We start from the raw sequence: 24907 nt of genomic DNA, 5'->3' as shown, positions 1-24907 counted from the left end.
TTTATATTTTTAGTAGAGATGGGGTTTCGCCATGTTGGCCAGGCTACTCTCAAACTTCTGACTTCAAGTGATCCACCTGCCTTGGCCTCCCAAAGTGCTGGGATTACAGGCATGAGCCACCACCACACCTGGCCAAGCCTCTTTTCTTAATAAAATACACTGCCTCAGGTATTCCTTTATAGCCACACAAGTGAACTAAGACAGTTGTTCATATATCTATGAATTTATTTCTGAACCCTCTTCTGATCTAATTGTCTATCTTTATGCTAATACTACACTGTCTTGATTATTGTGTCTTGACTTTATAATGTCTGGAAATCAAGTAGGGCTCATTTTCAAGCTTTGTTTTTCAGAGTTGGATATATATATATATATATATATATATATTTGCATTTCCTTGTGAATTTTACAATCAGTTTGTCAATTTCTGCAAAAGCACCCTACTGGGATTTTGATTGGCACTGTATGGGCTTTGTAGATCAGTTTGAAGAGAATTGTCTTGTGAAAAATATTGAGTCTTTTGACCCATAAACATGATACATTTCTACATGTATTTAGGTTTTCTTTAATATTTCCCAGAAATATTTTGCACCTTTTATTATATAGGCTTTATATATTTTTTTGTCAGATTTACCCATAAGTATTTCATAATTTTGATGACATTGTTTTTGAATTTCAATGTATGACTTTGCATTGCTGGTATTTAGAAGTACAACTGATGTTTGTCTGTTGTTCTTGTATTCTACAATATTGCTAATCTTATTTATTGTAGTAGCTCTTTTTGTGGATTCCATCAGATATTCTACACAGATGATTGTGTCATCTGCAAGTAGAGATGGCTTTCTTTCTCCCTTTTCAATTTGGAGACTTTTATTTTTCTTGCTTAATACACTGGCTAGACCTTTCACTACAGTGTTGAATAGAGCAGTGAGGAGACATTCTTACCCTGCTTATGAGGGATGGCATTCAGTTTTTGTTTTTCTTTTCTTTTTTTTTTTTTTTTTTTTTGAGATGGAGTCTCACTCTGCCGCCCAGGCTGGAGTGCAGTGGCATGATTTTGGTTCACTACAACCTCCGTCTCCCAGGTTCAAGTGATTATCTTGCCTTAGTCTCCCAGGTAGCTGGGTTGCAGATGCCTGCCACCACTCCAGGCTAATTTTTGTATTTTTAGTAGAGATGGGGTTTCACCATATTGACCAGTCTGGTCTCGAACTCCTGACCTTAAGTGATCCACCTGCCTTGGCCTCCCAAAATGCTGGGATTACTGGCATGAGCCACTGCTCCCGGCCTTCCCCCATGTCTGATAGCCCCTACCACTACGTGCAGGGCTGTAACTCCTCCTCCTGCTGTAACCTCCTCCTCATCCTGTTGCCCAAACCATATGCCTGGTCGAACCCGCAGCTGAGAGGTGGGACCACCCTGTCTTTCCGCTGGAGAGGCTGCAGGGTCACAGTGCCAAGGGTGGGCTGTAGGGAGGGTGAGGAACTGAGGCAAGAGTGTCATTTGCTATAATTCACATACATACGATTGTGTGCACATTCTTTTTTGAAAAATGCAAATGGTAGTGTACTGAACTCACAGTGCTGCATTTTCCTCACTTTACATCCTGTCTCAGAGTTTATTCCATGTCAGTCCAGACAGCTCTGTTCCATTCTTCCCAAGGCTGTCTATATCCTATTGCCCGATGTCTGTCATTTATTGTCTCTTACTGAAAGACATTCAGACTGTCCAGTCACTCCTGATAATGGTGCAGCGGATATTTCTGTACATAGTAACTTTGCAGATGTGAAAGCATCCTCATAGGAAACATTCCTGCAAGTGGAATTGCCGCATCAAAGGCTGTCTGTTTTAGAACCTGATAGACTTTGTTAAGATGCCAGCAGAGCCCTCTTCATAGCTGAGAGCACCGAGGCACAGGGATGCTAAGTGTCATGCCCAAGGGCCCCAGCTGGAGACCACCAGGCCAGGACAGAGCCAGGTCTTCCAATACCAACCTGCGTGCTCTGCCAGGGCACAGGTGCAGATGAGGGGTAGGGAAGCCAGGTGAGCCACGGAGGTCCCGTGTCTCCCAACAATGGACATGTTGTAGACGGTAGACCACAGTCCCTTATCTGGAGTGGTTGGGTGTGCTTGTGGGTGGGAACAGCTCTCCAGGGCCTGCCCTGATACTAAGACCGAGCCAGGAGTCTTCTGGGGAATGGCTCCATCAGGGAGTCGCTTCTGGGGAATGGCTCCATCAGGGAGTCGCTGGGGGCAGGAGTGGCTCCATCCCCTTCTGAATCTTCTCCTCCCATCCTCTCTGTTAGAGTCAAAAGATGGTTCAGTTTTATATCCCCCAAACCACCAAGATGTGCCCCTGCCTATGCCATCGCTTTGGGGGCCGCCTCCCGATGCCTAGGGACCAGGCAGTGATGCCCTACTGGGTGCCCCAGGTTCTGAGGTCTCAGCAGCAGGTAAGGAGGAGGCGCACACTGCAGTGAGGACTGAAGAGTGAGGTGGGGGCCGGGAAAAGGGGAGACGGGAGGAAGAAGGGGAAGAGGGGTACCTGGGCTCTGCTCCCACAGAGGCCTCTGTGGTGTCCAGAGAAGATCCCCTGGCAATTGTGGCCATGGGCCTGGGAGCACAGAGGGCAGGTGTGGCTTAGGGAAGCCGGCTCAGTCTCCCACTGTGGAGTCCAGAGAAGATCCCCTGGCAGTTGTGGCCATGGGCCTGGGAGCACAGAGGGCAGGTGTGGCTCAGGGAGGCCAGCTCCGTCTCCCAGTTGGCACTGGAAGGGCAGGGCCGCGCTGCTTTCTGCAGAGGGCTGATTGTTCTGGCCCTCACTGCTGCTGCTGCTGCTTTCCTCCCTGTCTTCCTCCCACTCTGCATTCTCCTCGACCTCTCTCACCTCCCTGCCTCCTCCTTCTCACACCACCTCCCTTCCCTGGCCGGGCCCCTCCTCTGACTCTCTCTTCTGGCCCTGGCTGCATAGAGGGAGGTGAGAAGGAGGGTGCCCCGGATGGACCACCACCAGATGGCCTGTCCTCTCTGCTCTTGCTGGCTGCCTCCACAGCACTAGTTCTGGGCAGTGGCAGCAGGCCTCTTCCTAGCCCCCTGGGCCTCTCACTCCCCTGCTTTCCCCATGTCCTGGGTGGTAGACAAGAGCTTCCTTGTTCCCCCTGACTTCCAGTTGCTGGTTTCCCATCATTGAGTGGCAGGCTGTCCTCAGAGAAAAGAGCCTGCAGGCCTCATAAGGAGGAGCCCAGGGCTTTTATCTTGAGGCAGCCAGCACCCCTCCTGGAGGTTTGGAGTCCCAATCACCAGGCTCTCCCCCCTTGGAGGGTCACCAGGCTGACTGCTTGCCTCCATTCTTGTCTTTTAGATGGTCAGGAGGCAGGAGAGTTTGAAAGGCATCCAAGGTAACTCCAGTGTGCGTGTGTCTCATGTCATCCCTCTCCCCAGAAAGGCGGGGTTCGTGAGCATCATGGTGTATGGCGGGGGAACCTCTCATCCCCAGACACCTGCCCATAGTGTAACAGTGACATGCATGTGGCTTCCCTCCCCTGCTCAACAGCCATCCCTTGTCACCCACTACCTTCCCCCAGTGAGCCCAGAGAAACCTCTGCTCTACAGCAGACCCTACCCATCTGCCAGCAGCGGCTCTCCGGATGAAGCCAACTCCCAGCCTGGGCTTAGATGAGACCTAAAGTGGTTTTATTAAGCTCTAATCTTCTATAATTTATGACATAGTATGTGTGTGTATATATATTTATGACATAGTACATATTCCTATATATATCCTATTATATCCTCATACATTCATATATTCATGGCACATTGTATATTCAAAACACAAAACTTACGTCTCTATTCATTACATAGTATGCTCATACATTCATACATTTGTGACCTGGTGTATATACATTCACATGTTCATGATAGTCATAGTATATACTCACATTCATGTAGTCACAATACAATATGTATTCATATGAGGGGCCTTGAAAAAGTTTATGGGAAATGCATATAATATACCAGGTGCTGTGGCTCACACCTGTAATCCTAGCACTTTGGGAGGCTGAGGAGACTGGATTGCCTGAGCTCAGGAGTTTGAGACCAGCCTGGGCAGCATAGTGAAACCTTGTCTCTACTAAAATACAAAAAGTTAGCTGGGCGTGGTGGCACATGTCTGTAGTCCCAGCTACTTGGGAGGCTGAGGCATGAGAATTGCTTGAACCCGGGAGGCAGAGGTTGCAGTGAGCTGAGATCATACCATTGCACTCTAGGCTGGGCAACAGAGTAAGACTCTGTCTCCAAAAAAAAAAAAAAAAAAAAAAAAGAAAAAGAAAATGTATATAATTAAAAAAGCAATGAAACAATGTATGGATTTCAATTTTTTTTGCACCAGACTAAACTCATATTAACTTATTATAACATATCTGAACAGGGTCTAGTTTGAGGTGCTGAGAAGGAGAAGACATCAGTTTAAAAAGAGTCCCTGGCCGGGCGCGGTGGCTCAAGCCTGTAATCCCAGCACTTTGGGAGGCCGAGACGGGCGGATCACGAGGTCAGGAGATCGAGACCATCCTGGCTAATGCGGTGAAACCCTGTCTCTACTAAAAAAATACAAAAAACTAGCCGGGCGAGGTGGCGGGCGCCTGTAGTCCCAGCTACTCGGGAGGCTGAGGCAGGAGAATGGTGTGAACCCGGGAGGCGGAGCTTGCAGTGAGCTGAGATCCGGCCACTGCACTCCAGCCTGGGCGACAGAGCAAGACTCCGTCTCAAAAAAAAAATAAAAGAAAAATAAAAAGAGTCCCTTTCAGAGCAGCATGAATTCTGCTAAGATTGAAGCCAGAACAAACATCATCTTTATGGTGAAGCTTGGGTGGAACAATGGTAAAGTCATTGGTACTTTATGACAAGGTTATGGTGACAATGCACCACAGAACAGCAGTTTCCAGATGGGTGACTCATTTAAGAAGGGATGAGGCGATGTTGAAGGTGCAGCCTGCAGTGCCAGCCCATCCACGTCAGTTTGTGAGAAAAAACATTCATCTTGTTCATGCCCCAAATAAAGAGGACTGATGATTACCAGCAGAAACACTAGCCAGCAGCACAGACATCTCAACTGGCTCAGCTGACACAATTCTGACTGCAGAATCAAAGTTGAGCAAACCTTCCACGCTGAGGGCACCAAACCCATTATGTTCAGACCAGCTGCAGACAGGAACAGAGCTTTAGTGGAAATTTTAAAGAAGTGGGATCAAAATCCTAAAATCTTTCTTTGAAGAATTGTAACAGGAGATGAAACACGGCTTCGCCAGCACCATCCTGAAGACAAAGCACAACCAAAGCAATGGCTGTCGAGGGCTGAACGTGGTCTTATCGTGATAAGAGTGGGTGGGACAAGAGCAAAGGTCATGGCAACAGTTTTTTGGGATGCTCAAGGCATTTTGCTGGTTGACTTTCTGGAGGACCAAAGAATGATAACATCTGCTTATGGATTGATTGATTGATTGACTGAGATGTAGTCTCGCTCTGTTGCCCAGGCTGGAGTGCAGTGGCACAATCTGGGCTCACCACAACTTCTGCCCCCTGGGTTCAAGTGATTCTCCTTCCTCAGCCTCCCGAGTAGCTGGGATTACAGGCGTGCGCCACCACCCCTGGCTAATTTTTGTATTTTTAGTAGAGACGGGGTTTCACCATGTTGGTCAGGCTGGTCTCAAACTCCTGACCTCATGATCCTCCCGCCTTGGCCTCCCAAAGTGCTGGGATTGCAGGCTTGAACCACTGTGTCCGGCCAACATTATTATGGGAGTGTTTTGAGGAAGTTAGCCAATGCTCTAGCAGAAAAACACTCTGGAAAGCTCCACCAGAGTCCCTCTCTACCACAGCAAGGCTCCCGCTCATTCCTCTTGTCAAACAAGGGCAAGTTTGTGAGAGTTTTGATGGGAAATTATTAGGCATCCACCTTACAGCCAAATTACAGTCCTGATTCGGCTCTTTCTGTCTTCTTTGTTTTCTAATCTTAAAACATCTTTAAAGGGCACCCATTTTCTTCAGTTAATAATGTAATAAAAGACTGCATTGATGTGTTTAAATTCCCAGGACCCTCAGCTCTTTCAAGATGGACTAAACGGCTGGTGTCATCACTGACAAAAGTGTCTTGACCTTGTGGAGCTTATGTTGAGAAACAAACTTGATATTTTTTATTTCTTTATTTTTATTTTGTTTTGGGATGGAGTATCATTCTGTCACCCAGGCTGGAGTGCAATGGCGTGATCTCGGCTCACTACAACCTCCGCCTCCTGGGTTCGAGCGATTCTCCTGCCTCAGCCTCCTGAGTAGCTGGGACTATAGGAGTGTACCACCACACCCAGCTGATTTTTGTATTTTTATTAGAGATGGGGTTTCACCATCTGCCAGGCTGGTCTTGAACTCCTGACTTCAGGTGATCCACCCACCTTAGCCTTCCAAAGTGCTGGGATGACAGGCGTGAGCCACTGTGCCTGACCTATTTTTATTTTTTAATTCCATCTTCTACAAACTTTTTACAGTCCCCTTATGTATTCGTAGTTAAGTATATTTACATTTTTCTGTGTCTATGACCTGGTATGTAGATTGATCTGTCTGTGACCTGGCATATATGTGTATTTCTGCTCTCATGACATAGTATATGGGGAGATCAGGACCTCCACCCCCACCATTACTTTCTTTGTCTCTAAAAGGAGTGGGCTGGATTTGATCTTGAAGGTGTTTCCCGGTGTGAAGGGCTGCCATGTCTGTGTTTTCTGGGCTGGCATCACGTCCTTCCCTTGGTGCGCCGACTCTTTGCAGTGGGTTTGCTTTGATGGAATGTATGAATGAGTAAATCTATGAATGGGGTTGGGGTCCCTGGAAAAGGTGAGTGATTTGAGTGGAACCCCCGGAGGCAGGAGTCGGGGAATGCTTGGGAAACAAATAATCACCAACCAACTGCTCACCTCTTATGGCTCTTCGAACCGTATAATCACACATTTTTGGGTTTATTTTTATTAAATATTTTTGGCTTTGAAAACTTTGCATCTTTTAAAAAAAGCTAAAAGCTTAGTTGACATGCATCATCTGGTATCTGATACTTAAAATAAAAACAGCATTAATTTTTACTCCAATCATTGCTTTGCAGTTTAAGTGACTTATGTAAGTAACGTTTCAAGCCTCAAACCCATTCACGCCAGAAGATTTCCCAGCAGAGTTAAGAGAGCAGGGCTTGTTGCTGCCAAGAGAATTATGATCGTTCTCCCCTTTGGCCTCCAGTAGGGAGTGATTTAAAACTGTGAGACATTTTCTTTGGCCTCAAATCTGACTGATTTCCATTTTAACAAGAAAGTTCACATTTCTGATCTTACATTTTTTCTTGTAAAGACGGACTTAGATGCTTTTCTCCTCTATGTTTTTGTGCCGTAATTTTTCATAAGGAAAGTATATTTATGATATTTATGTTAACATAATTAGTATATATTTTATATCAGTAGCATATTAACAGTGTAATTAAAAATAAAAACAAACTCTGGTATCTGGAGGATCACGTGCTGACCAGACCCCGTGTGGAAAGTGCTGAAGAGCATCAGGGAAATGGAAATGCCAGAATTCCATCTGTGCTTGTGGCGTTCCTTAAATTTTTATTGTGGAAAATTTAAAATACTCCCTGAAGTGGAGATTGGCTTAAATCAGCATCACTCGGCTCCAGTCATTATCCAGTGTGGTTCCTCTGATCTTCACCACCCACTCCCGCTCCAAAAAAGATGATTTGGAAGCAAATCCTAGTTAGACGTTGTACATGTTCCATATGCGGTTCTAAAAGAGAAAGCCTCTTGAAAAACAGCCCCAAGGCCGGTGTTACCCAGGAAATCATAAACCCGCAAGATGGCCTTTATCTCGTTAGCTCCGGATCAGTGTCCCCACCCCGGGGCTGTGGCTGGGCCCTGGAAGTCCCCGTTTCCCAGAGGCTCTAGGGCTGGTGTTGCAGCCTCCTTGTGGCTCACAGAGTCCTGGGGAACATGCCCTGTCCTCATCCCACCTTTTCTGTGCCTAGCACCCCCGCTGGATGCATGCTCCTGGCACAACTGCTGGCGGATCTGCGGTGACGAGCGCCTGCTGCCCAAGTGCCAGCAGCTCCAGGCCCCCGACCAGGATGAGCTACCGGCTCGCCCAGTGTGTCTGCTGCGCCTTGCCCTCCTGACCCTCCTCCAGGCCATCCCGAGGGTCATTGTGGCCATTCGGTGAGCAGATGGGGAATGGGGGACAGCGGGTGGCCCTGGCATGGTGATGTCCACCTGAGGGACGCTTGGTGACCGAGGGAGAGTTGGGGGCAGGGGTTAACTTGACAGGCAGCCGAGGCAGGGCGCTGTGAGTGTGTCCTGTGGCACTCTGCACGGCACAGGCTCTGCCCCGCCTCACCTAGACATGCCAGGGCAGTCTGGGGGCGGCAGGGGCCTTGTAGGGGCGGCGGGGGCCTCGTGGGGGCGGCAGAGGCCTCGTGGGGCACTTCCACCCCTTCTCTGTTCCCAAGTTCTAAAATGGCCCTGCTCCCAGCAGGACACGGGTCCCAGTTTCCACACATTTCCGTTGTTATGTTGGGGTCGATGGCGCATCTTAACAGCCACTCGCCCTCCAGCCTCTGAGCTCTGAGCACCCCCTCAGGTATAGGGACCTCCTGCCTGTACCCCCAGCTCGAACCTTAGCCACCAGGCTCCGTACTAGAAAGCCCCTTTCCCTGGTCTCTAGTCCCTAGCCTCACCTAGGCTTCGAGTTTTTCCCCTGGCACTCTTGCTGCTCACAGCCATGGCTTTCTGCTGGGATCCCTCCCCCAGGAAGTCTCCAGGGCCACTCCCCAGGCCGCAGCAGGACTTCAGGGAACAGTTGCTTCTTCCTCCCCATTTACTCTCGGCCTAGGCAGTGGCTCCTCTGCAAAGCCTCCCCTCCCCTCCTCCTCCCCGTCATTGCCCATTGCAGCTCCTTCCTTCCTGGAGGCCTGCGTCACCCTGCATGGACGTGGAGACCTGTGAACAAACGTGCACACACCATCGAATTTACATGCATTTACTTGTTTGCTCCTTGTCTCCTCCACGCAATTGGAAGAGGAAGATTCAAAATGTGCAGTGTCTGCAGATAGCTGCCAGGTGTCCTGCCCTATTTTCTAGTTGTTCACAGCAGGAGCTTAGCCCGGTCTTGGTCACTCTGCCACGGCTGGGAGTGGGAGCCCCTCCCCTGTTTTTTGGGTTATCCATTCTCATAGAGTTGGACATTACCTCCCGCTCCCTGGGCAGTCACAGTCGAGGCTGTGATGTGCATCAGGTAATGTGCATCAGGTATGGGTCCCTTGTGGGCCTGGGCGCCAGCTTCTCCAGGCCATGCATGGGGAAGGGGGCTGGGAGCGGGTACAGTGAGCTCTGCGTGGTCTCCGAGCATGAGCAGTACCTGGGCAACAGTGAGAGCTTTCCTTTGTCATTTTTCTTGCGGATTTATCTTTCTTTTTGTGTTTGGCAACTTGATGATCACATTTTGTTTGACTCCTTTGTACCCACACTGGGAGGAGCAAAGAAGAACACTTGGCCTTCAAGGATGGGCGAGGCCGGGTGCTGTGGCCCACACCCGCATCCCAGCCTTAACGGATGGGCAAGGTGTGGTGGCCTACACCTGGATCCCAGCACTTTGGGAGGCTAAGGTGGGAGGATCACTTGAGCCCAGGAGTTCAAGACCAGCTTGGGCAACATAGCAAGACCCCATCTCCATACAAAATTAAAAAATTAGCTGAGTGTAATGCTGTGGTCCCAGTTACTTGGGAGAATGAGGTGGGAAGATTGCTTGAGCCCACGGTGGGAGGATCACTTGAGCCCAGGAGTTCAAGACCAGCTTGGGCAATATAGCAAGACCACATCTCCATACAAAATAAAAAAATTAGCTGACTGTGGTGCTGTGGTCCCAGCTACTTGGGAGGATGAGGTGGAAAGATTGCTTGAGCCCAGGAGTTTGCAGTTGCAGTGAGCTGATTGTGTCAGTACACTCCAGCCTGGGCAACAGAGCAAGATCTTATCTCTAAAATAAATTTAAGAAACAATTTTAAAGGATCAATGTTAAGTAGATGGTCCGGGAACCCAAAAGGGAATTGCTGAACCCTGGCCTCAAGCTCAAATTACCTGGTAAGATGGAAGGAATGGAAGGAAGGAGAGAGGAAGAAAAAGAGAAAGATGCCTGGGCTTCATCTAGACATTTGGAGTAACTGTTCTGGGGAGGGCCTGGGCATGCTTTTGTTTTGAAGTTCCCCAGAAGTGCAGTCCAGGTGGAGACCCACCTGCATGTCGGTGCAGCTTCCTGTTTTTCCAGCCCCCGAATCCTGGCACTTGGAGGCCCCCATCTTTTCCCATCCTCATCAACAGCTTGTCTAGAAAGTCCCAGGAAGCCACTCACCCTGTGGTGTTGGTGGTCCGTACGCTTCCATAGCAGGTGTCTGCTTCTGAGCCAAGCTGCCAGGGCAGCGGAGCAGGCACCAACCAGCATCCCAGGGGAGGGCACAGCTTGTCCGGCTGGGATGTGTGGGTGCCCTGTGAGGTGCCGCAAGCCACACACCCAGCTTATCTCAGGGGAAGCCTCAGCTGCCGGTCTGCTGGCCTGGAGAGATGTGCTGCAGCAGCTGGGGGTGGAAGGAGAGAGTGGACTTAGGATCTCTCGGCAGGGAGCCCCCAAGAGCAGGGCGAGACCTGCCTTCATTTCACCTGTTCCCTTTACAGTTCTGCAAAGCCAGCATTATCATCCCTTTTCAGAGGAAGTGGGCACTCAGAGGTGGAATGCCTTGCCCTGGTCCCACAGCTGGAAAGTGATGTGGCCAGGACTGCATCCCACCCCTCGTCCCCGCACCCCTTTCCTGCCTGGGATTCCTCTAGCCCTGTGCACCGCGGAGTGCCTTTGCCTTCCACTCCTGGAGGTTCCCCAAGGGCATGCTGAGGGCAGCTGGTCTCAGCCTGGGGCCGGGTCCTAGTAACTGTCTCTCGCTTTGCTTTCCAGCCAGTTTTTTGGGATTTGAAGTTGGAATCTTCAGCTACTGTCAAGAATATCCACAAAAATATGTCACAATCAAGATCTTTAACTAGAGTCCTCCAATCAGGAGGCGTCTGTGACAGCCGCTGTTTTCTCATAGAACAGAATCCACACCCAGGATTCAACCCAAATTATTTCTCATCAGGTGATTCTTGGTTGTAGCGACGTTCATATGAATGTGGGTGAGATTCTGTTATGAATGTGGTCAATAAATGTTATTCGTGAAACTCTAAACTGGCCACCTCTTAAATGATATCCTCTGATTTCCCTTCATTAAGGGGGGACTTGTCCCCATCTCCGTGTCCCTGGGGGAGGGCAGCCATTTCCGAGTGTCTCTTCAGGGACAGCAGATCCACTGGACAAGGGTCCGAAAATGGTATCAGCACCTGTGTCAGGTGGGTCTCACTTTAAGTAGCAGAACATTGTATATGTGAATTGAATTTTAAAATCTGAGCTCTCTTTTACGTGTCATAAAATTCACTCTTAGAGTATACAATTCAGTGGTTTTTAATATATTTACAGTGTTGTGCAACCATCACCGTTCATTCTAGAACATTCACTGCAAAAAGTCCCATACCATTAAGCAGTCACTCCTTCCCGTCTCCCCCAACCTCTGGTGACTTCTGATCTACTTTCTGTCTCTGGATTTGCCTGTTCTGGGACATTTCATCTCAATGCTGTCATCCGATGAGTGGTCTTTTATGACTGCCTTCTTTCACTTGGCATTAAGCTTCATCCATGTTGAGGCGTATGTCAGTATGTCATTTCTTTTGATGGTTGAATTTTGGGTTGTTTCTGCTTTTCGGTGATTCTACTTTGTGAATAATATGGTTTGAACATTTACGTGCAAGTGTTTGTGTGGACAGAGGTTTGCATTTATCTGGGGTGTACGCCTGGGAGCAGAGTTACTCCATGTTTCATGTTTTGAGGAACTGAGCGGAACTGCTGGATCATATGTTACTCCATTTTTCATGTTTTGAGGAACTGAGCGGAACTGCTGGATCATATGTTACTCCATGTTTCATGTTTTGAGGAACTGAGCGGAACTGCTGGATCATATGTTACTCCATGTTTCATGTTTTGAGGAACTGAGCGGAACTGCTGGATCATATGTTACTCCGTGTTTCATGTTTTGAGGAACTGCCCAGCTCTTGTCCACAGCAGCTGTGCCATTTTCTATGCCCACCAGCAGTGCACCAGGGTTCCCATTTCCCTGCATCCTCACGACACTTGTTTCATCTGTGACTTTGCTGATAGCCATCCCAGCAGGTATGGAGTGGTGTCTCATTGTGGTTTCCATTTGCATTTTCCTAATAACTAATGATGTTGAACGTCTTTCCATGTGCTTGTTGGACATTTGTATCACTTCTTTGGAGAAGCGTCTATTCAAATACTTTGTCGATATATAGATACATAGATACACACACACATACACACACACACACATATATATATAGATGTGCCCCTACACACATATATGTAGTTTTTAGACAGGGTCTCACTCTGTCACCCAGGCTGGAATGCAGTGGTGCAGTCATAACTCACCAAAGCCTTGGCCTCCTGGGCTCAAGGAATCCTCCTGCTTCAGCCTCTCGTGTGGTTGGGAACACAGGCACATACCACCATACCCGGCTATTAATAGGTTTTTTTTTATTTTTGTGGAGACGGGGTCTCGCTTTATTGCCTAGACTGGTCTTGAACTCCTGGGCTCAAACGATCTTCCTGCCTCTGCCTCCCACAGTGCTAGGATTACAGGCATGAGTCACCATGCCTGGCCTTTTGTCTACATTTTAATTGAGTTGTCTGTCCATCTTTTTATTATTGAGTTGTAAGTATTCTGTGTATATTCTGGATACTAGACCCATTTTCTTGATGATGTCCTTTGAAGTAGATGTGGGTTTTAAATTTTTGTGAAACACAGTTTATTTTTTCCTAGGTTGCATGGACTTTAGGTCGTATGCTTATAGCTAAGAAACCATTGCTGGATTCAAGATCACAGGGACTTGCACTTGTGTTTTCTTTTTTTTTTCTATTTTTTTTGAGACAGAGTCTTGCTCTGTTGCCCAGGCTGGAGTGCAGTGGTATGATCTTGGTTCACTGCAGCCTCCACCTCTCGGGTTCAGACGATTCTCCTGCCTCAGCCTCCTAAGTAGCTGGGATTACAGGTGCCTGCCACCATGCCCGGCTAATTTTTGTATTTTTAGTAGAGACAGGGTTTCTCCATGTTGGCCAGGCTGGTCTCGAACTCCTGACCTCAAGTGATCTGCCCGCCTTAGCCTTCCAAAGTGCTGGGATTACAGGTGTGAGCCACTGCACCTGGCCCTGTGTTTTCTTCTAAGAGTGTTATCGTTGTAGCTCTTACATTTAGGTTTTTAAAATCTATTTTGAGTTTAGTTTCTGTATATGGTATGAGGTAGATGTCCAGCTTCATTCTTTTGCTTGTGGATATCCAGTTGTCCTGCATAACACCATGAAATGATAAAAGTATAGAAATGGAAAGCAGATCAGTGGTTTCTGGGAGCTCAGGAAGGATCTGGGTCTGGTGGGAAGGAAGGACCTGTGGTTATAGAGGGGCAGCATGAGGCCTTCTTGTGGCTGGAAACACATCAGTGGCAGTATTCTGGTTGCAGTATTGTACTGTGGTTTTGCCACGTGTTACCAGTTGGGGCAAACTGAATAAAGGATAACATGAGGTTTCTCTGTATTATCTCTCTCTTTTTTTTTTGAGACCGGGTCTCACCCTGTCGCCCAGGCTGGAGTACAGTGGCACGATCTTGCCTCACTGCAACCTCCGTTCCTTGGGCTCAAGCAATCCTCCTGCCTTAGCCTCCTGAGTAACTGGGATTACAGGCTTGCACCACCATGCCTGGCTAATATTAATATTTGGTTTCACCATGTTGGCCTGGCTGGTCTCAAACTCCTGACCTCAAGTGATCTGCCTGCCTCGGCCTCCCAAAATGCTGGGATTACAGTTGTGAGCCACCATTCCTGGCCTGTCTGTATTATTTGTTATATGTGTATGTGAGTCTATAATTATCTCAAAATGAGAAGTTTAATTGTAGAAGCAACACAATTCACTGTGAAAGACTTTAAGGATACAGAAAGGTACAAAGAAGAAAATAGAAACCACTCAGTTCCTCCCCGTGAGCAGATCTCTGTTATTACTGCCTGGGCAGGAAGGAAAGGACACATTCCTCCGGGGGTGACCAAAGGGAGGACGTAAAGGTGACAGACAGGCTTGGACAGTAGTTCACACCTGTAATCCCAGCTACTCAGGAGCTGGGGAAGATTACTTGAGGCTGGGAGTTCGAGACCAGACTGGGCAACATAGCGAGAGTCTGTTTCTACAAAAAATATAAAAATTAGCCAGGCAGAGTGGTGCATGCCTGTAGTCCCAACTACTTGGGAGGCTGAGGCGGGAAGATCTCTTGAGCCCAGGACTTTAAGGCTACAATGAGCTGTGATCACACCGCTGCACTCCTGCCTGGGCAACACAGCAAGACCCTGTCTCTCTAAAAAAAAGTGTCAAACAGGAACCAGACTCTGGGATGCTTGAACTGGGGGGTCCACTTTAGAGACAAGGAAGAAAGATGTGGGGGTCTGAGATACACAGAACAAAGAGGGCTACAGTGAGTGGGCCAGGGCCTCGGGGTATCTTGGGCACATCCGTATCTCTGCAGTGGCCACCATGGAGGGCCTCTTGTCTTCCCTGGGGAAATGGAAGCTGTGTTCTCCTGGGGCACATCTTCAGTGGCCCTAGGGCAACATTAAACATAATTTATTCAATCAGCAGATATTTATTGGATGCCTGGCACCAGGGAGACAGCATAAGAAGACATATGCTGCCCCCAGGATGCCACTGGGCTGCGGGGGTATTGTAATTGAGGTGAGGGTCGTTGTTGTCATGACTGAGGCACACATGAACACAAGGAGGGCCCAGGAGCGCTGTCAGTGACCTGCTATCCATTCCCACGTTGCCACAAGGACCAGCAACCTCTGTCTGGGGTGTTCTTGCTGCGGGAGCCACTGCAGGGACAGGCTGGATGTACAGGAGGTGATGCCCCAGGAGCAGCCCTTGGTCGATGATGGGTGGGAGGTGTGGGTCAGCACTTCTGTCCCCTCGCCCTTCGACAGGGATGGCTCTGGGCTGTGTTCCCAGCAGGACTGAGCCCCTACCACCCACAGGGGCCACCTTCTTGCCAATGTCCTTCATCCCAGCTCTCCTTCCTTGCCTCACCTCCCCACTCACTCACAGGGCTTCCTGCATCACCTCCCCCAAAAAACACTTGCACTCAATCCTTGCCTCAGGCTCTGCTTTTGGGGTGAAATCAAGATAAGACAAGGTGAGCAGACCCCATCTCACCAGTCAGGGAGGAAGCGCCATTGGAGCAGAGATCTGAAGACAATTCCAGGTAACCTGGCAATGAGAGGTGATGCCAGAGTGCCCGGGCACAGGCACAGCAGGGGGGGACAGTCTGGAGGTGACAGGTGGGGGCATTCCGGCCACATAAGCCATTTAGGGTGGCTGGGTCGTGGCATGGGCAGCCAAGAGCACTGGAGGATGAAGCGGATGGCAGAGAGCCGGGGAGGCTGCCAGGGCATCACACTTGTGTGGCTAAAGCCTGCACCACAGCCAGGTTGAGGGCATATTCGAGAAGGCTGTGAAGTCCTGGGCCTCCTGGCCCTGTCAGTGGCCGGGGAGGACAGGTCAAGGCAGTGGCCACAGCAGCCTGTGCCCACAGGCTGCATTTTGGAGAAACCACTCCAGCTGAAGTGTGTTGGATGGAATAGAGTGGCGAGAGTGGACATGGGAAGCCAGCTTGGAGGCTGCAGCAGGAAACCTGGTGGGGGACAACGGTGTCTGGACCTCGGTGGTGGTAGCAGTGGCTGTGTTCCAGGTGCATAGGGGTATTTGGCTCTGTTGTCTACATCTGTGAGGATGTGCTCTTGGGGAGTGGTACCTGAGGCTGCACCACATGTCCTGATTAACCCAGGGACAATGTCGCTGCAGCCCACACGGGACCATGGCTTCTATAGATGGACCCCAGGCAGCCCTCTGCCTGCAGGCATCGTCTTGAAACTTGGCGTTAGGAGCCACAAGAGGGCACTGTTGAGAGACTTTCGCATAAAAGCCCCAGAAGGCCAGGGCTGGAGGGGGCTTCAGTTGCCCAGGTCAGCCCTTGGTTTGTGGGAGAGGGAGCTGTGACTTCCTGGACCTGGTGAGGCCCAGGGAGGTGAAATGTGGGGTAAAGCTGTTTAAAGGGTTTTGGAGAAGATGCTCCTGTTGTCTGTACCCCAGACTCAAGTCAGGAGCCCAGAGAAACACTCTGTCCCTCCCTCCCTGTCTCCCCTCCACCCAGCCACACAGCCCTCCCTTCCTCCTCCCCTGCTCCCTTCCTTTATCCTCCCCTCTGCCTCTCTTCCCCTCACTCTGCCCCAGGCCATTAACTGGGTAATGACCACACAGCCCAGCCCTGCCCAGTGGAACTTTCTGCGATGGTGGAAAAGGTGGTCTGTACCATCTGGTTCAGGGGCCATGAACCACATGTGGCCGGAATCCCACTGGCCCAGCCAGGCTGCCATGGCAGGTGGAGGCACTGCAGTCTGCCCAGCCCAGCCCAACCCAGGTCTTGGTGGCTTCTCGGGCTGCTCCTGGCAGTGCCTGGCCCCATCTTCTGAGAGCTCTCTGGTGACCTATGTGCCAAGACTTGGGGCCTGGGAGGGGCCATGGGGACACTGGTCCAATCGCCTCATTCACAGATGGGGACACTGAGGCCCAGAGAGGGCCATGCCCTGTCCCAAGCCACACAGAAGCTGGTGGCACATGCGAGACTTGGCCTTGGCTCTCCTGCAGCCCATCCAGGTCACCTTTCCTTCGGCGGCCTCCCAGTTCCAGGTGGTGCCTCTCCATTTGTCCACTCTGGGGAGACCCTTTCTAAGCCTCCCCGTTGGAGGAACTGCAAATGGGTTGTGCTGCCTGGACACTGTAGCAAAGACCCCTGAGGTCACCCAGGCCCTTGAGGAAGCACCTCTGTGATCACTTCGTGATGTTTGGTCCAGGCTGGGCTGAGGCTCAGTGGTGTGAGTATCATGGGGCTTTTGCGGCTGTCCCAGGGACTCTTGCTGTGCTTGACACACAGTAGGTGCTGCGTCAGTACTTGTTGATTTTGGATACCTGCTGTTTTCTCTGGTGGGCATTGCACTGGGGGGTCTGGGAGCCCTGGGAGCCCACCGGGGCACTTGGAAGCTTCCTGTTTTCACTTTCGTCATTTCCAAGAGAGAGAGTGCTGTTTGAGACCTGGTTTTTTTTTTTTTTTTTTTTTTTTTTTGAGACAGAGTCTCGCTCTGTAGCCCAGGCTGGAGTGCAGTGGCGCGATCTCGGCTCACTGCAAGCTCCGCCTGCCGGGTTCACGCCATTTTCCTGCCTCAGCCTCCCGAGTAGCTGGGACTACAGGCACCTGACACCATGCCTGGCTAATTTTTTGTATTTTTAGTAGAGATGGGGTTTTACCGTGTTAGCCAGGATGGTCTCGATCTCCTGACCTCGTGATCCGCCTGCCATGGCCTGCCTCAGCCATGACAGGCGTGAGCCACCGCACCCGGCCGAGGCCCCGTTTTTATGTGAAAACAACAAACCTTCAGGCCAACCCATGGGCAGTGGAAGGGGCGGCATTCTGGAGGAGGCCAGCCTGGCATTCCAGATGTGGGGGATGTTGTCTCAGCACCAGTCAGGCAAGTGTGTCCTTCCCAGCACACTGGCAGGGTGTGAGATTCCAGGAATCACAGGACACCAGCTCCCGGGTCCCAGGTGGGGAGCAGGAGGTGGCGGAGAGCAGGTCTCCGTGTGCGTCTTTGTCCACTCTACCCTGGCTGCTGGGGTTCGTCCCTCATATTGCCGACAGCATGGGCTTTGGGCAGTGGGAGATCCTGGGTGCTGGGGTGCTTATAGTGCCAGGCAGAGTCCTCTAGGAGGTGATTGTAAAGCACAACTCCTCACCCATGTGAGCTTCAGGAGCCTCAGCCTCCTCCCTGCACCCCCAGCTGACCTCTGCTCTCTGTCTGAGCAAGGCCCCCCACCCACTGCCCTTTATCCTACCTTCTCTCCTTCCTCCCAGAAACCGTTCTGCCTATAAAAACAGGTATATGGATCTGAAATTTTTAAAAGGGGCAAAGATTAAAAAAAGAATCTAACCACCATGCATTTTCCCTCTTCTCTGCTCTGTGTTTCCTGTAAACTTGTAGTTGACCTAAAAGTTTGATAGACTGGCTTGTCATATTTTCTGTAAGGTAGCTTCCTGGGCCGGGCTCTGTGCCCACCATACACGTGTCAGCAGGCTCGCGACGCTGTTGGCCTCACTCTTGAAATGCAAAGACTGACCAGGAGGCCCTGGCAAGTCAGCCTGGGCCCAGCAGACCTTGCCCATGTCTGGCATCCCTTGGTGATCACGAACTGGATACACTGTTTCACTGGGAGCTACAGAATAGGACTGAAAAGCTTTTAGAGCCGGACACAGTGGCTCATACGTATAATCCCAGCTCTTAGGGAGGTAGAGATGGGAGGATCGCTTGAGCCCAGGAGTTTAAGAACTGCCTGGGCAATATACCAAGACCCTGTTCTCCACAAAACAGGGTGTAAGCTCTTGTGGTGTAATGAATATTCAGCAGGCTCCTCCGCTTAGATAAGGGAGTGTGTGTAAATTCCTGTGGTATAATGAACCTTCAGTAGGCTCCTCCGCCTAGATAAGGGAGTGTGTGTGTAAACACCTGTGGTGTAGTGAACCTTCATCAGGCTCCTCCGCTTTGCTGTCTGTTTCAGACATGAACTGTGAGTTGAATAGTCTGGTTCACATCCTGATTCCACAGCTTACTGTGTGTTGGATCTCCATGCCTCAGTTTCCTCATCTTTAGAATGAGGATGATAATAGCTCCTACCTCATAAGGTTGCTGTGATGATTTAATGAATTAATAATTATCAAGCACTTTTAACAGTGTCTGGCAGGCAAGTGCTCAGGAAGTGTTTGATAAATAAATGACTAAATCGTTGGTATTTACCATTGAGGTGCATTGTTTGCTCTGTGTGTTCACGAATGGTCCTGGACTCTGAGCATTGTGGTCCATGTTGCACGCGGCCCAGGGGATGGTGAAGGGCAGCGTTCTGGACAGCCCTGTCGTTGGACTGCTAATCTGACTCTCTTGTTTTGGTTTACACATTTTACGAGGTGCCTACTATGTGCTAGGGGACACCTCAGCACCTTGTGGGCTGCTGACAACCAGTGTGAGGCCTCTTAATTGGCTTCTAACATAACTGCACTCTTCCTGAGCTGTTTAATGGCCTTGGATAACGAGCTCTCCCCATCTCAGTATTTGTTTAATGCTGTATTCATGGTCATGAATAGTGGCACCATTACTTTCAGGAGAACTGTAATGATGTATGCGTTTGGCGAAGTTTCCAGCTCCTGACCCTTAGGTGCTAGATCTGTTTGAGGCCATGTGAAATGTTTTGCGTCACTTGCAAGAAAGAAAAAAGAGGTGCTGTTTTTCCTCAGAAAAGGAAGAGGCATTTTACAGCCAAACCTTGTTAAACTGTGGAATATTTGTCAAAGACTATAGAAAACGAAAATGGACATTTCCAGTACTTCTCCTAAAGGAAGGAGTTGGACCTCTTACAACCAGAACAATGATTCTGTTCCTCCATTTGCTAATCTGTTCATCAGTACCCTCGTCCACTCATCCATCCATCCATCCATCCATCCACTCAACCATTCACCCAGCCAGCCAGCCAGTCACCATCCATTCATCTTCCTATCGCTCATCCATCCACCCACCCATCCACTCAACAATTCATCCACCATCCTTTCATTTACCCCTCCATTTACCCACCTACTCACCCACCCATCTACCCACTCATCCATTCATCCATTCACTCGCCCATATTCTCGTTCACCCACCCACTCATCTGTTCATCCATTTATCCATCCATCTATCTATCCATCCATCCATCCACCCACCCATCCACCCACCCATCCACGTACTCACCCATCCACCCAACCACTCATTCATCTATTATCTGTCTATCCATACACCTACCGATTGACTCATCCACCCATCGATGTAAAGTCAAAACATGGTTAGACCCAGCCATCGTAAGCCAGGGCTGCCTGTGTGTTTTTTTCTTTTGTGCATCTTGTGTCCCGTGTGTCTCCTTGCACTGGAGTGTCAGCTTCCAGAGACTGGGTACCGCAGATGATTTGCTCATCCTGAATGGGACACAGGTGGGGACAGGATGGGGGAGGGGGCAGGTAGGGCTGTGTGGGGGAGGGGTGGGGGCAGGGGAGTGGAGGAGGGGAGGAGCTTAGTTGGAGGGGCCTCTGAGACACTGAGGGATGACACTGGCTCGCTGGTTGGATGAAGAGTAACACTGAGCTGCCCAGGCTGAGACGCAGTCTAGGGTCCAACAGCCCTGGGGACAATTGGTGAACGTAGCCCTCTGGGCAAGGCCAGCGACTTCAACTTTCTGGATGTTCATTTTTCACCTGCTAAGTGAGGTAGTGCTGGTGACATGCTCAGCCAGTGCCAGGCACAGAGTGAGCTGCAGGTATTGAATGCATCCTCCATAGTAAGGTCATACTCTGAAGCAGGTACCACTGGCATCCCCATTTTCCAGATGAGGAAACGGGGGCACACAGCTTGGACTTCGGCTCTGCTGCCTCTCACAGCGTAGATGTGAAATGTGCAGGGCCTGGGACAGCCGGAGCCCTGGAACTGCCCTTTGCTACCCAAGTCACTGTGACTTCCTTCCAGATCCCTGGGGTCCCTTAGGGTCCTGGTTCCAAGGGCTTGCTTGGAAGGAAGCCAAGAGGCTGTAATTTTCTACCTCTGGAAACAGTGAAAAGATGAAAAATGAAAAGATTATCATGTAATCATTTCTTTTCTATGGAAATAGTTACTTTCCTTCCCACCCACCCCACCTTCAACCACTCTAAATACGTTTCTTGGGATTTCCAAACATCTCTTTTACTTTTGTCCTCCCAGGTGAGAGAGAAGCTGATTACGACCAGGTCTGGCACAGAAAGCCCCTGTTTGTGCAATCCTGCATTCTTCCTTTTTAAATAAAATTTAAGACCATCTGAAACGACTTGCCATCTTGACCTCCCGGCTCTGGTTCTCGCTTGCATTTCTGAATGCATGAGTCCAGCCTGCTAATGTGCTGAAATGACTGTGCTCACCTTAGGGAAGTGTTAATGCCTTGAGCATTTTCCCACCAGTTGTCTTGCAGCTGGTGAGAAACATACACAACAACCTCGTCCATGAACTATGAGGTCACAGCCTTCCCATCCTTTTCAGGAGCTGCCATCTCAGCTCTTGATTCTAATGGATGGCAGCCACACTTGAAGATGCACCAGAGGAAGATGTAGATGCTCCCATCTGTGTTACCAGATGGGATGGTGTCTTTGGGAACTGATCTCAGACATGTCGTGGTGGCCAGCCTCCAGGATAGCCCCCAGATGCTGCCGTCCCTCTTTATAGAGAAGGCTATAGAAGCCCCCAGAGCCATCAGGAATTGGAGCTGATGCCTAAAGCCGGCAGCGACCAGAGCAGGGCGTTCAACCTTGCAGGGTTGTTAGGGCAAGAGGATGGCGGCAGGGGGTGGGCGCAGCACACCCTCCTCCCTATACCACCTCACTTTGTCTCCCACTGCCCCTCCCAGCATCAGCAGCCCAGGCCACTGTGTGTGCCAAGTCTCCTGTATACCTTTCTCCTTTTGCTGAGGAAATGCTATTATGAAGACAAAATGAGAATCAGTTACTTAGGGGCCAGGTGCAGTGGCTCATGCCTGCAATCCCAGCACTTTGGAAGGCCAAGGAGGGCAGATCACTTGAGCCTGGAAGTTTGAGACCAGCCTGGTCAACATAGTGAGACCCCATCTCTATAAAAATTAAAAAATTAGTCGGGCATGGTGGCACACGCCTGTAGTCCTAGCTATTCAGGAGGCTGAGGAAGATCTCTTGAACCTGGGAGGTCAAGCCTGCCATGAGCCGTGATCGCGCCACTGCACTCTAGCTTGGGTGACAAAGTGAGACCCTGTCTCAAAAATAAGCCCCACCCCCCAAAAAACCCAGTTACTTAGAGCTTTGCAGAAATCTTCAAAATCTATCAAAACCATCCCATCCAATATAAATTACTATACACATTTTAACGAGCTAAAATAGGCACATTTTTGGTAAATTATCAAATTTGGTAAGTTCCACAAGTTGGTTTCATCCAGCAAGATGCTCCCTTTGGGTAAGTGGCACGAGGAGAATCAACTCCAGTCAGGGCTGCCGCTCGCCCTGGCGGGCAGTCGGGACCCAGTTCTGTTGGGCTTTCTGAGGATGTGTGCAGGCTGCACCTAGGAAACTCGACAGGGGTTACTGCTGTCTGCCCACACTGTTGTGGGCTGTCCCACAGGGTGACGTGTCCTTGCATTTCTGTAGCTGGATGGCTTCTGCAGGTCCCATGAGGCAGTGGCAGAGAGGCTGGGCTGAAAGCAAGATATACATGGTGCAGATAGGCAGGGTGTTGGCTATACCTGTGCACAGCTGGTTGGTGCAGAAATTGCTAGAGCAAAATGGCATCAAGGGCATGGAGTGTCCAACATGCCAGCCTCCAAGACTGACCTGCCTCTCCCTGCCATGCCCCGGGCTTTCCCACACACCTCCCTTGCTCACACAAACTCCCTTTCTATCCAAGCAGGATCACGTTTCTCCTACGCAAAGTGGAAAATGGGCCATTCCGTTGACCAACAGCCCGTTTGAACATCTTTCCATGGACTTTACTGACTGCTCCTAGGCCTAAGATTTGGGCGTAAAGCCATTAAGATTCATGGTAACATTTACATGTCAAGGGCAGTTTGGAGAATATTTACTGGCTGGTTTGCTGTGAAATTTGCGTGTGGTTTATACATTTGTCTTCAAACCGGCCAGACTTTCCAGGGTCTTCCCAAGGTCAGACACAGAAGTGCAATTGCTCATCACAGGATAAATGTGCATTACAGATGTCGAGGAGATGAAAACATTCCTTTTCCCGACATAAGCTATTTGTGGTTCTCTTTGTCCCTTTCTCTAGGCAAGTTTATTTTTCCTGACTGCCATTACTAACTAAACTCTGTCTGCCTCACTTACAAGCTCCTGGGAAGGAACCGAGTCTTGGGAGGTAAAATTGGATGATGGACTGTTTTCCAGACTAGGGCTTGAAGACACAACGCTTGTTGGCAGTTAACCAACTTCCTGGTGAGCCCCATATAGGAAATCTACGTTCAGCTTTTTAGGGAGAAATCCTGACTCTCTTATAGTGAATGAATATATGACACCAAACACTTCACTTGTCCATTTAACAAATATTTACCAAGCACTCACCACACATCAAGCGCCAGGCTTGGTACTGTACATGTGTGAAGTCATTTAGTTCTTTTCATAACCCTATGACATAGACTTTCTTCTCATTTTACAGGTGTGGTTAGTTGGTCGAAGAGAGAAGAGTAAACATTTCTTCCACCCTTACCTTCCTGCTATTTTTTCATACATTTCACTTCTACATGTATTACAAATGCCACAATACATTGTTATTGTATTTGCATTTTTGTTATTTCAGTATTTTATTATTAGTAGTAGTATTTGATATGGAGTCTTGCTCTGTCACCCAGGCTGGAGTGCAATGGTGCAATCTCGACTCACTGCAACCTCCGCCTCCTGGGTTCCAGCGATTCTTCTGCCTCAGCCTCCTGAGTAGCTGGGATTACAGGTGCCCACCATGCCTGGCTAATTTTTGTATTTTTAATGGAGATGGGTTTTTGCCATATTGGTCAGTCTGGTTGCGAACTCCTGACCCCAAGTGATCCGTCCACCTCAGCCTCCCGAAGTGTTGGGAACACAGGCATGAGCCACTGCGCCTGGCCAGTATTGTTATTTTTAGACCTGTTTTTCCAAATAATTGTATTTGTATTGAACAGTTAATGATATCTCTTTGGCTATCCTAGGGTTTACAGTATACATCCATCTTTAATTTTTCACCATCTACCTACAAATAAGATATCATGCATGGATAATGTAAGAATTTCATAGTTCCAATTTCTTCCTCCCATCTTTTGTATATTATTGTCATACATGTACTTCTGAATCCATAATCCTTTGCTTCTATTTTTGCTGTAGACCAGGGGTGTCCAACCTTTTGACTTCTCTGGGCCACATTGGAAGAAGAATTGTCTTGGGCCACACATAAAATACACTAACGCTAATCATAGCTGATGAGCTAGAAAAAAAAAAAATCACAAAAAATATCTGATCATGTTTTAAGAAAGTTTACAAATTTGTGTTGGGCCACATTCAAAGCCACCCTGGGCTGCGTGTGGCCTGTGGGCCATGGGTTGGACAAGCTTGCTTTAGACATTAAATATTTTTAGAGTGATTTAAAAGTTCTTTCGTACAAACCTTCGTTTGAACAATTTCCAGAGCTCTTCGTTTCTGTGTATAGAACCAAGTTTCTGTCTGGTTTCATGTTCCTTCTACCTGAAAAAGTTCCTTTAATTTATTGTAGCACGAGTCTACTGATAATTATTCATCTCAGATTTTGTTTTTCTGAAATGAAAAAATTACTTTCACTTACGAAAGATATTTTTCCCTGGGGTAGAAGTCTGTGCTGACAGTTATTTAACTCTCAGCACTTTAAAGATGACACTTCACTGTCCTCTAGATTATGTCGTTTCTGATGAGAAATCTGCTGTCGTTCTTAACTTTGCTCTTTAGTTTCTTGGGCTGCCCTTAAATATGTTCTCTTTCTCTTTATTTTATTTATTTATTTATTTATTGAGACGGAG

At 49.0% G+C, this 24907-nt stretch overlaps 1 protein-coding gene across 7 annotated transcripts in view; it reads left to right on the top strand.

The window, feature by feature from the left end:
- C18H16orf95 (chromosome 18 C16orf95 homolog) overlaps nucleotides 1-24907 on the top strand; it is a 317656-nt gene that overhangs the window by 5240 nt on the left and 287509 nt on the right. For 4 of the 7 annotated variants that reach the window (XR_011616661.1, XR_011616662.1, XR_011616664.1 and 1 more), the window contains exons 4-8: nucleotides 2307-2453; nucleotides 3362-3398; nucleotides 8054-8240; nucleotides 11023-11200; nucleotides 11334-11450. Coding sequence is in view for 2 of the 7 variants with exons in the window: in XM_011753245.3 (XP_011751547.1) it covers nucleotides 2307-2453; nucleotides 3362-3398; nucleotides 8054-8240; nucleotides 11023-11041 (390 nt within the window). In the remaining 5 variants the exon portion in view is untranslated. Of the gene's footprint in view, nucleotides 1-2306; nucleotides 2454-3361; nucleotides 3399-8053; nucleotides 8241-11022; nucleotides 11306-11333; nucleotides 11451-21087; nucleotides 21191-24907 lie in introns of those variants that run through there. The other 3 variants (XM_011753245.3, XM_071085071.1, XR_011616665.1) reach the window with 2 other exon arrangements.

Source organism: Macaca nemestrina, chromosome 18 (genome assembly GCF_043159975.1).
Source record: "Macaca nemestrina isolate mMacNem1 chromosome 18, mMacNem.hap1, whole genome shotgun sequence".
Lineage (NCBI taxonomy): Eukaryota > Metazoa > Chordata > Mammalia > Primates > Cercopithecidae > Macaca > Macaca nemestrina.
This window is presented reverse-complemented; position numbering and strand designations above follow the sequence as displayed.